Source organism: Xyrauchen texanus, chromosome 45 (genome assembly GCF_025860055.1).
Source record: "Xyrauchen texanus isolate HMW12.3.18 chromosome 45, RBS_HiC_50CHRs, whole genome shotgun sequence".
NCBI classification, from domain to species: domain Eukaryota; kingdom Metazoa; phylum Chordata; class Actinopteri; order Cypriniformes; family Catostomidae; genus Xyrauchen; species Xyrauchen texanus.
This window is the reverse complement of record NC_068320.1, coordinates 7,343,296-7,356,772: the sequence shown is the minus strand read 5'-3', so window position 1 is coordinate 7,356,772 and position 13,477 is coordinate 7,343,296. Positions and strand designations below refer to the sequence as shown.

The following is a 13,477-nucleotide window of genomic DNA, read 5'->3' as shown; positions in this document are numbered from 1 at the left end:
CCCTCCTCCCCTCGCGGACAGCGGTCTCCCTCGACCCCTCCGCGTCTCTGGGGATGGCAGGGCACTCCTCCGCCCCCGGCAGCGGCTCCCTCGCTCCAGGCAGTTGGGGTATCCCGTCCCCACTTGCCCCGCGGACGACGGCCGTTCCCCGCATCCGGGCGGTCGGGCTACTCCGTCACCCGGCAGATGGCAGCTGCGCTCCCCAGGGTGGACGGCAGTGTCGAGGACTCTGCGACGGGCATCCCTCCTCCTTCCCGGGTTTCGGCACCAATGTAAAACAGTTAAAGGATGGGCAAGGAGGAGGCGAGAACCGGCTTGTCAATGTAAATAATAATTTAATGAAAACTCAAAAAAACATAAACAAACACACATGACGGACATGCCCGTAATTCTCTCTCTCTCGAACAATCGTCACCGGCCGCCTTTATCCCTCGCGTGCCTCATCAGGCCGATTGGGGACCGGGCGCACGATATTCCGACCCGGCCCCGCCCCCCTCCGCTCCACAAATAAATAACCTATATTTTTGTAAGACATTTCTGGAGAGCAGATCTTTCTTTTATGTATGGACTTTCTCCAGGGGGCAGTAAGCGAAACACACTGTACAGGCAATGTGCAGAGAACAAACCACACTTACTGAGGGCAAACAACACAAGATGAGAACACATTCTTGCATTCAAGCACAGCTTGATAAAGCACAAAAATAAATTTTATATATATATATATATAATTTAAATGTAACTATTTATAATTATTTAATTATTGTTGTTTGAGGGGCTTTCTAAGAAAATATTTATGTATGCAATTAATTGCGTTTAATCGGCATACCATGTTGTTAATTCAATTACAAAAATGTATCGATTGACTGCCCTAATTTTAATTAAATCTTTTTTTGGGATATATTTAATATTAAGGATACATTTATTGAAAAGACATTATTTTATATAGACGACTATACTTGTTTACTTGTTTACAATACATGATTGTTTTGATTTTTATGCTACTCAACCCCCCACACAAGTATACATTTCAAAGCTTATTTTCACTTATTTTTGCGAGGCAAGATGTTTATTTTTGGCTTGTCTCTCTTGACCAGGTTACTGGTACTCTTGTGAGTTCTGGCAACACTGCAAGTGATGTGCAAGGGTGGTCAACTAATCGACTTCTCGTTTAACATCTGACTAGTTGATTAGTGGGGTCGACTACTAACATTACTGTTTTTAGTTGTGGTGGTTTTAATGGGAGGCGCAACTTCTTAGAGAATGTATTTGCATGATGCAAAAACAGTCAGCACAGTAAAACCCTCTGCAAAAAGATTAGTCTCTTTAATACTTTAAGTTTAGTCCATTTATGCACCGCTTCTGTTACAGTCATCAAAGTGCTACATCAGCAATACGTTTCAAGACGATTACTGTCAGATGTTAAATCCTCTGCTGTGAGTAATAGGCCTGTATTTGTGAGGTACAATGAAGAGATTACATTATTTTGAATATTCTGTCTGACACTGCAGACATCATGAACTAGATACCAGATTCAGTGTATTTGGACAATGAGACACTTTTCATAATTTTGGCTTTTTATGCCACCACAATGGATTTCTAATGAAGCAATTCATATGTGAAGTGTAGACTGTCAGCTATAATTTGAAGTTATTTACTTCCAGATTGGGTGAACGATTTAGAAATGACAAAACGTTTTATACACAGACCGCCCATTTTCAGGGGCTCAAAATTAATTAGACAAACAAACATCATCATAAATTATTTGCAGTGAATAACTGTCTGAAGTCTGGAACCATTTGAAAAAACGGTCCGTTAAAAAAAAAAAAAAAATTTAATGGAAGCACAATTATGTGGATAAGCCGTGGATTAACAAAGGGAGAGAGAATGCATGTAAAAAGAAATAGATTTTTAAAACAGAGAACAAAAAGAGAAGAAATTAAATATAAGATATATATTTTATTAATTTATCAAAATAAAGTATTATAAGTATTATGATTGGAGCAGTATAGGAGGAGTAATACTCAAGCAACCTGGAAAGTGCTTAACAACATAATTAAAGGGGTACAGTAAAAGGAGACCATTCAAATTACTTTGTATAAGATGACAACACAATTATAAATAATAAAAAAAATTAAAAAAAAACAAAGTTTGTAAATGTTGGATATAATTTAGCAAATGAGACAAGAAATAATGAGAGTGTACTTAATAATTTTATGAATACAAATTCCACCGATAGGACTGATATTGACATGCCATTAGTAAACAAATATTATAGAATTTATAGTAAAACCATTAACACATATCTGCAATTAATCCTAAAAGAGCAGGTATATTTCCCAGCAAAATGAAAGTAGCGTTATTCCTATGTATAAAAGTGGAGATAGACATATATTATCCAATTATAGACCAGTTTCTCTACTTTCACAATTCTCAAAAATTTGAGAAAAACAATTTGTGCAAAGGATTGATAATTTCATAGATACACAATTTATTGAGTGATCATCAGTATGGCTTCAGAGCAAATAGGTCCACTTCAATGGCAGTGATGAAACTGGTAGAAGAGATTTCTACTGCAATGGACAACAAGGAATATGCTTTCGGGGTGTTTATAGACTTATTCGATACTATTGATCATTGCTTATTAATGAAGAAACTGGAGAGATATAGTATCAGAAGAATTGCTTATTCATGGATAAACAGTTACCTTGATGACTGATATCAATATGTACGAAAAAGGTTCCACAAGGTTCAGTGCTAGGCCCCAAACTGTTTATACTATATTTAAATGATAGAGTCTCTCATAGTTCCATACATTACTTACTGAGTGGAGGTATGGGGAATATTTGGAACTTTTGTTTTGCTACTGTTTTGTTTTATCTTTGTATAATCTGAATATAGTGGTGAAAGGGATGCCTATTAGGATATGTTATGTAAAAAGCCTAAAAACTAAATGCTTTTTACATAACTGACTACACCTTATCGGTCAGTATTCTTTGTTTTCCTTTTAAATTTCATGTTTTATTGTTAGTTATTTATTTCAATGTACATTCATTTTGAAAAATTGTCAATAAGGACCAAAATATACAAATACACAAACACTGAAATAACCAAATTCTGGGTTTTCTCCCAAGTGATTCTTTGCCATGCCTTCACAGCAACTGTCTTAAGTTGCTGCTTGTTTGTGGGTCTTTCTACATTCACTTTTGTCTTCATCAAGTGCATGTTCAATTGGGTTGAGGTCAGGGGACTTACTCAGCCATTGAATATTACACTTCTTTGCCTTGAAAAGCTCTTTGAGAGTTCACAGCAACAGCTTCCAAATGCAAATCAGCTCCAGACCATTTAACTGCTTAATTTTAAACTAAATAACATAGGAACAACACACACCTGGCCATTCAATTGACCAGTCCAATTAATTTTGGGTCCCGTAATTCCTAAACTGCCTTCCCAATTTGGATGTAAATCCCTTCAAATAAAGTTGACAGTCTAGGGCTGAAACAACTAATCGATAAAGTCAGTAATGAAAACCATCAACAACAAATTTCATTATCGATTAGTTGGATATGTGCGGCATGCACGGAGAAGCTCAGTCAGAAATATCACTTTACAGTAGTGAAAAATGTGCTTGCATGCTGAAACTCGTTTGAAAAACGGTGCAGACATTTTAAAGCTGAAAATAAAACATGACTAGTTGTCCAGTGCACGGGAGCACTTTATGATAAACACTTCAAAGAATATAAGAAGCAAACAGTTTAAACCTTAAAGCTCTGAGGGTGTTTTTAAAGATTTCCTGTTTCAGTGGCATACCCAAAATTAAAGGCTTATAACTTGACAAAAAAAAAAAAAAAAAAAAAAAACCAGGAGGGGCAAGTGTTTTGTATAATTGAAGTAATAATTGAAAAGAAACCTTTTCAAATTTGTTAATCTTCAGCCTAAGAAACTGATGAAAAAAATCACAAAAAACTTGAGCCGAAAATTTTATTTTTTCACATTTTTCTGATTTGACTTTATATATCTCTGGGTGTAAATAAGGTGGCTCTGAAAACTGCTTTTGTTTTGTTCCCAATCATGTCAACTGTATCTGAGAAAAAAAGTTTTGATACAACAAACCAATCAAAAATTAGAACATTACAAAAATAATTTATCCTAGTGACATTGCACATAATGAATTTTCACATGCAAACACAACAACTAAAGGTTTGGATAGTATGCATACATGATTTTAGTGAGATTTCACAGAATGAGTTTCATTCTGTGCGATTTGAGTCATCATTAATTCTGTGTAATTTACATGGCGCCATCTCCTGGTGACCATATGTAACATTGTGCTTCATGTGGATTATTTAATGATTTATGCATCCGATTACCTTGTGGTTTGGGCAACAGAGAAAGGGAGCACATACATTTTGATTAAACTGGGTAATTTAATAAACAAGATTTTGCATTTTCTTGCTGCCAAATCAAATGTATTGATATTCATCTTGCGTTCCCACGTAAGCACTAAATATGGTTCTCATCTGAAACATGCATACCGTATTAGTATTAAATGCAACTGTTAAATAATGAAAGAAGTATTCTGAACATAAGGGCAAGTGCATTAAAGGACTTCAAAGTCTAAACCTTTAAGAATTATGAATATATTATGGATAATTTTTTCCCCTTATATTTGTATTATATGTTCCATTCTAATAATGTTTAATAATAGGAAACAAACAGGCCTGGTTTGACATCATATTTCTAAAGAATACCCAAATAATTGAGAGCCTGTTGAAAAGAAAACAATATCTGTTGTGAATTGAGGAACACACTTCCCTAGAAGCACAGTCCCAACTCTAAAGTAAAGTAGTCTACTCATGGGTACAGCCATAAACTAAAATTTATTTAGTTTGATTTCCCACAACACCTTGAAGAAAAAACTAAACCAAAAATTGTTGCTTAGATGATCAGAAATAACACAAAATTATATATATATATATATATGAACATATTATGGATACATTTTTTTCCTTATATTTATCATTTATATATATATATATATATATATATATATATATATATATATATATATATAAAGTTGTTTTAATACACAATGTAAAGCATGCAATTTTGTATGTTTTTTTATTTTATTTTATTTTTGGCTTTATATCGGATTAATTGAAGAAATAATCGAACATGAACCAATATCAAAATAATCGTTAGTTACAGCCCTACTTCAATCACATATTGATTACTTCATTTCAAATCCATATCTTGCAGTTCTGCACTTTTGAATGTGCAGCGAGAATCACCCTGAAGCACTCCAGTTACATTGAAGCGTGTCATTCTGCATTTTTATCTTATTTCTTACTTTGATAGTTTTGTGCAGTATGATGTTATATATATTTAGCATATTTAGTTGCTGAATATCAATTAGTTACCATGTTCCAATACTGAAATGATGGTCCGTATGTCTGATCGGGGTCACGTGAACATAATTATACATTATTATCCTTAACACTGACTAGTTGACTGCTCGTTCAATCAACCGACCGACTAGTCGATTATGAAAATTGGTAGTTTTATACATCCCTTCTGGCATATCACCCACCCTTAGCCCAAAGTACTGTCAGTTTGGAAAGGAGGCTTAAGAACACTAGAGGCGGAATGAAAAAATGTCAACAAAGCAACATGAAAAACATTTAATTTTTAATCCCAGTATGTGTATTATCAGTATTGAATAATTGTTGTTTTTCATTCATTAAAAGTATGTTGATTTATCCACAGGTGACATACACAGGACACAAGACCGTCACACAAAACATTTCTTTGCCGTATGGTCCCGACACATTCTCTGCCCTCACCAAAAACTTCCTACTTCAAAAGAGTGACAACAGCGCAACAGTAACACAACTGCCCGAGTTCTGCAAGACCACAAATTTGATAATCACAGAGAACAACAGCGCCGCCCTGCTGCCCAGCACCCTCATTGCACTCTCTGCATTCACTCTCCAAAGACTGCTGCTGTAAAAGAGTAAAATCTAAATTAAGTTTGCTTACCTTGCACAATCAACCTTTTAATTTTTTTATTTTATACAATATACTAAGGCCATATCTACCAGTGTCAAATATTTTTACTTGATTTTAATAAACTATCGCTCAGTGTAACTATTATATGGTGGTTAGAAAGTCCAGTTTTCCAATGTTGTTGGAAGTTAATGCTGTAAAGTGAGAAATTATTAAAAGTACCTGTATATTTGTTTTGAGAAGTGGAGGGCTGGTTGTTAAAAACAAAATATGCTACAATAGTGACAAATGACAATGATATATGTAGAAGGCCATATATGTTATATATATATATATATATATATATATATATATATATATATATATATATCTATATATATATTTGTACACAAATATGTAACATATGCACACATTTCGACTGTGGAACGATACTACGCTCAATTGGTTTTTCGTTTTACATTTTGAGGATGGTGGAGTTTGTCAAGCAAATTACCTTAATAGCCTAATTTGTATTTGTAAATTTGTTTTGTATATTACAATGTCTTTTTGCAGATGTTTAATTGTAAAATGTATAAATGAAAAGTACAACTAAGCCATAAAACATTGGTGCCCTTTCTACCTCACTCTCACAATCTCAGATTAGAACAATTGACAGTACCTTAAATAAACATGTCATAAACATTCACATGATTTGGTGTCCTGTTTTCTATACTTTATTATTATTATTATTTATACAAGCATTACATTTTTAAAGAACATGGTTTTAATATTCAACACATCTGTAAAGTTGCTGACAAAATGTATGTAAATATGAGTGTGAGAAATAGGCCTCAGTTGGAACAATGTGACCTTTTATGCTGATCAGGGCTGGATTGGTAATCTGGCATACCGGGCATTCCCGGTGGGCCTATGCAGTTTGGGGCCGTTCAGGGGCGGACTGGCCATCGGGAGAACTGAGCGTGCTGGTGGGTCGGCCGCAAAACGGGCCGTATGGGCCACGATCGAGACTCTTTTTTTTCCCACCGGTGAATTCACCTCCTGATCAGTGAGTGACTGCGAGAAAGGCACATTAAAGCACCAGAACAGTATTTTACTAACAAATAGTCAAATCAGTGGTCTAAAAATACTATTTTATTCTACATAAGGATGGTCCCAGGGGGGCAGCCATGTTGAGATCACATGAGTAGCCAAAAACTACTCACTTTATCTCACTAACACTATTATCATAAACTTTTGGTTGCAGAATAAATTAATTTAATTAAATAAACAATATGTCTACAAAAGCAATTTTGCAAGATGCTTTCTCCACTGCAATAGAAGCTTCTGAGAATGTTGAACACTTTGATTATCCAGTAGAGGGCAGTAAATGGACAGTTACTGAACACTCACAGCAACAAAACGCTCACAGTCTAGATGAAAAAGAGTGATTTTTTTTCATGTTTGTGGGTGTGACTTTATTTCTGACAGTCAAATACATGACTACACGCAATTAGGGCGCCACCCGCTGGGGGGCGCCAAAGAGGAGACCGTTGCAACGCACCTCAAACTTTTCTATTTATGAGTAAAATAAGGTCTGTGGTAAACATTACTTGAAGATGCTGCACATTTTGTTTTACAACATAAATTACACCTCATACCTCAAATATATATATATATATATATATTTGTTTAAGCTGCCTCGTTTTAAACATTCACGTTTGGGGTATTACAGTGTGTAATTAGGTTGTAGAACAAAACATCCAAGGATATTAAAAGGATCACTTGCTGCTACTAGGCTTCGCCACTAGGTTGAGCAATTGGCTGTTGATGAAGATCTAGCTTAGTGCAATTCAGTGTGCTTTTTCTTCAGACATTTGTCATTAATATACTTCCAATAGAGTTTCATTAAATACTACATTAGATTAAGGTTTAATTTTTCAACAAACCTTATTGAATGCCTTCAGATTAAGGAATTAATCTGGAAGACACCCACAAACATCTAAACCTAACAAATTGTATAAATAAAAAAACCATCTTCTCTGTTTTGTGTTTGCACAGATACTTTATTTGTCTCAAACGAATAGTAGAATTAGAAATATATTTTCATGTATGGCCAATATATCAAATTCCTGTATAGATTCATCTTCAGTATTACTTCTGAAAAGGAGGCCACAGAACACGTTTTAACGTGTGAACCTGTTGCTCAGAATGGAAGGCCATGGATTTGCAACTGAAGGAGTTCATGTTCAGTCCCAACAATGCTGTTTTTTTTCTCTTGTTTTATACTAGTTAATCTTCAGAATTACACCAGACAAGGAAGCCCACAGAACCCTCACCATTCTATAAGCCTGGCAGCTCAGTAGAGAAAGCAGCAGACTTGAGACTGCATGAGCTCAAGTTCATATTCCAATAAGACCAACATTGTTCCCCGTCTGTCGCTCACTTCAACGTTTTGTCGAATGAACGGGTATAAAAGGAGGGAAATCATGCATCTGTCCATTCAGATTTTTTCTTCAGAGCCGAGCAGTTGTGTGATCAGCGAGCTGCAGTCACTTACTGTTCCACTCATCTCTGTAGAGCGTATGCTGTTGGATCTACGGGCATATCAGCGGCTTTCTCCTTCTCTGCATGGAAGTGCAGCTTTGCCCCTGGGCGCTTTGACAGCGCATCTAAAAGAGAATGTTTTCTTAAGAGTTTAATTTTTCTAAAAGAGAAATACACAGCGGCATTGACACATCTTTATAAAGATGCCCTTCCGCCCCTGTGTAATTCCTGGATGCGGTCGATTTCTTTCCACTCCTGACGGTCACAGACGCTACCTCGTGTGTCTGGGCAGCAATCACACTGAGGCATTTGTGGATGGTTCGTGTTCTCACTGCGAGAACCTCACCATGGCAACGTTGCGGTCGAGGCTGTCCTTCTTAAAGAGGAATGCCACTCCAGCCGCCCCCCGCATCTCTCCTTCCCAAGGGATTGAGGACGACCCTGCTGGCGATGGAGGCGATTTGGGTATGGCAGCGGGCTTGGTTTCGCTGGGTAGAACCCCACTAACCTCCCGCCCCCTGGCACGCTCGATGACTTCCGTCCAGGCTCAAGGTGAGAGCGGCTCACCTCACTGCCAATCTGCTTACTCCCTCAAGCCCCCTGAGCTGGATGATGAGTTCGCCGTTGCATAGGAGAGCTTTCCGGCTGGACTGCCGCCTTCGGGTCTGAGGCTGACGCCAAGATGGCCAACATGCTTGAACGGGCCGCTGTCAGCGTGGGGTTGGACTGGAACAGCCACACCCCTGCCTCCCCGGTTCCTTTCTTCCCAGAGGTGCATGATGAGCTGACGAGGGCATGGAGGGCACCTTTCACTGCCCTCACCGACCACCTCACTCGTCCGCTCTCACTACCCTCGACTGCGGGGCGGCCCACGGATACTTGGAGGTACCCCAGGTGAACAGAGCAGTTGCAATCCACCCGTGTCCCGAGAACAAAGCCACCTGGCAGGATCGCCCGGTGCTCCCTTCCAAGGCCTGTATGATGACGTCATCACTGACCTCCAAAGCCTACAGCGCCGCTGGACAGGCCACCTCTGCTCTGAATGCCATGGCCCTCCTGCAAGTTCACCAGGCCAAGGCACTCAAAGAGCTGCATGTGGGTAGTCCTGACCCCAATGTGTTGCAGGAACTGCGCTCAGCGACCGACCTCGCCCTCAGAGCCACGAAGGTCACAGCTCGGACAGGCGATGGCCACAGTCGTGGTCCAAGAATGGACCTCATCTCTGGATGAACCTGGTCGAAATGCGGGATGTGAACAAAGTGGAGGACTTCCCAGCAGTTCTCAGCAGTGAAGGAGCAGAAAGAGGCCATTTTCCATATCATTCCCCGCCTCTGCACCAGCGCAGACCGTGCGCTGTCTGCTCGCTGAGGGCGTCCTCCTGCGGCTTCCAGACGTCCTCTCCTGAACGTCCTCAAGGACCAGGAAGGCTCCCAAACGAGACTGCCTTCCCGCTCCTGCATCAGCAGCGCACGTACACGGTTCAGCGCATGGCATAATTGAATAGGGACCCTAGTGTCGCTTCATTCAACACAACGTCAAAGTGAGTGACAGACGGGGAACGTCTAGGTTACTGTTGTAACTTCCGTTCCCTGATGGAGGGAACGAGACGTTGTGTCCCCCCGGCCATGACAATGAACCTAGCCACTGTTATGGCCAAAACCTTATTCTCGGCTCCTCATTTTAAAACCTGACTGGACAGAAGGCAAAAGTAGTTATAACCTATACTATGTGTCAAAATGTCAAATTGATTGATTTATGACATGTGATTTATGACCCCCCCCCTGAGCTGGATGATGAGTTCGCCATTGCATAGGAGAGCTTTCCGGCTGGACTGCCACCTTCGGGTCTGAGGCTGACGCCAAGATGGCCAACATGCTTGAACGGGCCGCTGTCAGCGTGGGGTTGGACTGGAACAGCCACACCCCTGCCCCCCCGGTTCCTTTCTTCCCAGAGGTGCATGATGAGCTGACGAGGGCCCGTTCAATGAGCTGCAGTCACTTACTGTATATATTTTTTATATTTACCATCAGGGCTGAATCTGAAGCATAGTCCAACATCAGTGCATCAGCGCTCATTAAGTGTTTGTAATGTAGCATTATTTACTTGATTTGTTTAAAATGTTCTTATGTGTTTTTTTCAGAAGATTTATCAAATCTTGTAAACAAGATTGGCGCAAAATCTAGCCCTCTCTGTGTCATTGGAAGCAAAAATCACACAGAGAGGGCTAGCAGCCGTGGTGTTGCAACAAAGCCGAAAAGACTCAAACGTAAAGTGGTTACGGTCGCCCAGGTGCGTACATAAAAATTATGTTTGGTGCTGGGGCGATGGACTGATAGAAACGTGGGATGCCTGTGCATTTTCCCAGGTACTTAAAGAAACACACCGATATGATCAATCCAACGAATGCGTGGTGTCTGTGGCAGATTCCGACCCTGAGGCTCTGCCTCAAATCAGGAGGCTGACAGACAGGGATCACATCCCATGATTGACAATCAACAGATAATCTGACTTTTTTAAAAGCTTGAGGCACCTTGAGACAAGTACATATTCTATGATTTTGAGACACAATACGTAAATGGTAAACACGTTGCAAACTTCGTTTGTGCCATTACATTTAAAGGGGAGGAGTTCACAGCCGCTGAACCAGACTGTATAGAACGAAATGTTAAAAGGTTCAGAAATCCACATTATCAGAATTTCACATGGAAAACATGGATATAGGACAGGTGGCAAGCTTATGTTTCCGCTCTGCCGTACATGTGCAGATTAGAAGAATCAGACCATCCCCTGTAGACACACTGATGAGGAAAGGGCTATTTCAGGCTGCTGGGTCAGTATCGAGCTGTTAAAGTCTGTGGAGAAGGGTTATGATGTAACGAAGGTGGACGAGGTATGGCATTTCCCTCAACGATCAGAAACCTTGTTTTGTGATTATGTAAAAAAATATTTACAGTACAAACAAGAGGCCTGTGGATTCCCTGCGCACGTTTTCACAGATACAGACAAAGAATCTTACATCGATGATTACTTTGAGAAAGAGGGGATTAAGCGGAATTTTGACAAGATTAATCTTAATCCTGCACGCCGGTCAATTAATAAACTTCTGCTGAACTCACTTTGGGGGCAGTTCTCTATGCGCAAAAATTGCCGTGTACGGAACTACTTTCATACCCTGAACAGTTTGCCCAACATATTTTTGCAGATGGTTATGACATTAAACACTTCTCATTCGTGTCAGATACTGTTGCACTAATTCAGTGGTGTTACATGAATGGGAAATGCGGTCAGACCCGAAATTTTAATGTCTTTCTTGGTGCGTTTACAACTGCCCATGCGAGTCTAGAGCTGTATGAACTAATGGAGAAGTTGGGGGATAGGCTGTTGTACTGTGACATAGACAACGTCATCTTTACTTCTAGAGATGGCATCTGGGAGCCTCCATTAGAGCCTTACCTTGGTAATCTGATTGATGAGGTTGGTGGATTGGTATCACATTGTAGAGTTTTGTACAGGATATGGCTACCGCACTGCATGAAATCCAATGCTATCATTCTCAATGCTGTTAACACAAAAGCCATTAGATTAGACACTATGATTGGACTTGTTGATCACTATGTCATGGGGGAAGATAATAGTCAGCATATACTGGCATACACCGACACTATTGTGAGAAATAAAAAGACTTCAGTCTTCAGGTCAGTCTTTAACAAACGTGTGCTGCTCCCTGATTTCACCACACTCACATATGGATTCTGACAATCTTTTTGGCCCTCCTGCAAGTTCACCAGGCCAAGGCACTCAAAGAGCTGCATGTGGGTAGTCCTGACCCCAATGTGTTGCAGGAACTGCACTCAGCAACCGACCTCGCCCTCAGGGCCACAAAGGTCACAGCTTGGACAGGCGATGGCCACACTCGTGGTGAATAGAATAAGATGAATAGTGAAGCTGTCGACAACAGACGGGTTGGCTAGGATCACAAGGAGTTCTGTCTTGGCAAGGTTGAGCTGAAGGTGGTGTTCCTTTATACAGGCAGAGATCTCCGAGAGGCAGGCAGAGGGTAGCAGTGCCTTGCTTAATAGCACAGTGATGACATGGCTTTAGGCATGCCACAGTGAGTTTTTGTCAGTAAAACTACCTTCTGAGAAAATAAAAACATGGTTAACCGTTTTTTTAATTATTTGCCAATTTTCTCATTATGCAACAGAACTGAGGCAAAAAAATAGTCATATACCACAACTGAACATAGCCCTTGGAGTGCCAGGGTGATCCTTGCTTCACATTCAAAAGATCCTCGTTCTGCATTCAAATCATTATAGTGGGTGAGCAACAAAGGCGTAAGCGGACCCAATTTAGGGGCAGGCGGATTTATCCTGAAGTCCAATATCTTCTCCACTGTTTTGAGGGTGTTCAGCTCAAGGTTGTTGTGACCATACCAGACAGCCAGCTGATCAACCTCCCGTCTGTATGCAGATTCGTCACAATCGCATATGAGGTCGATGACCATGGTGTCATCTGCAAAGTCTTTTGCAGTGCAGTCATATATATGATGTTGAATCTGAATGTTCCGAGTCTTGGGGGTGGGCTCTTTTAACTTTTAAAGCAAACTTTATTTGATTGTCTGTCTATAGCATTACAGCTGTGGGATACACAGGAGACCACCGAGGTCGATTTAGCTCACTTCCAGGTACAAAGCTGTCCCAAGACTATAGCTAAGTACACACATGTTTGCTCAGCTTTCTAGAGGTAAATGGGGACATATCATAGACTTATTGTTTTTATAAAGAGCTAACAATAATTACTATAAACTAATCCTAACTCAAACCTTAACTGAAAACTTTTTGAATTATAAATGTTTTTTAAATCATTATTTAATTTATTTATGTATTGTTTTTCCAAATGAAACACGCACACACACACACACAATGACCACCGCGACATATTGTAATTACCT

The 13,477-nt window shown here is 39.7% G+C and overlaps 1 protein-coding gene across 1 annotated transcript in view; it reads left to right on the top strand.

Annotated features, from left to right (window-relative positions):
• cpm (carboxypeptidase M) overlaps positions 1-6,399 on the top strand; it is a 64,200-nt gene extending 57,801 nt beyond the window's left edge. Inside the window, exon 9 of the mRNA XM_052118494.1 lies at positions 5,764-6,399. Coding sequence (XP_051974454.1) covers positions 5,764-6,006 — 243 coding nt within the window. The 3' untranslated portion in view covers positions 6,007-6,399. The remainder of the gene's footprint in view (positions 1-5,763) is intronic.
• The last annotated feature ends 7,078 nt before the right edge of the window (positions 6,400-13,477 follow it).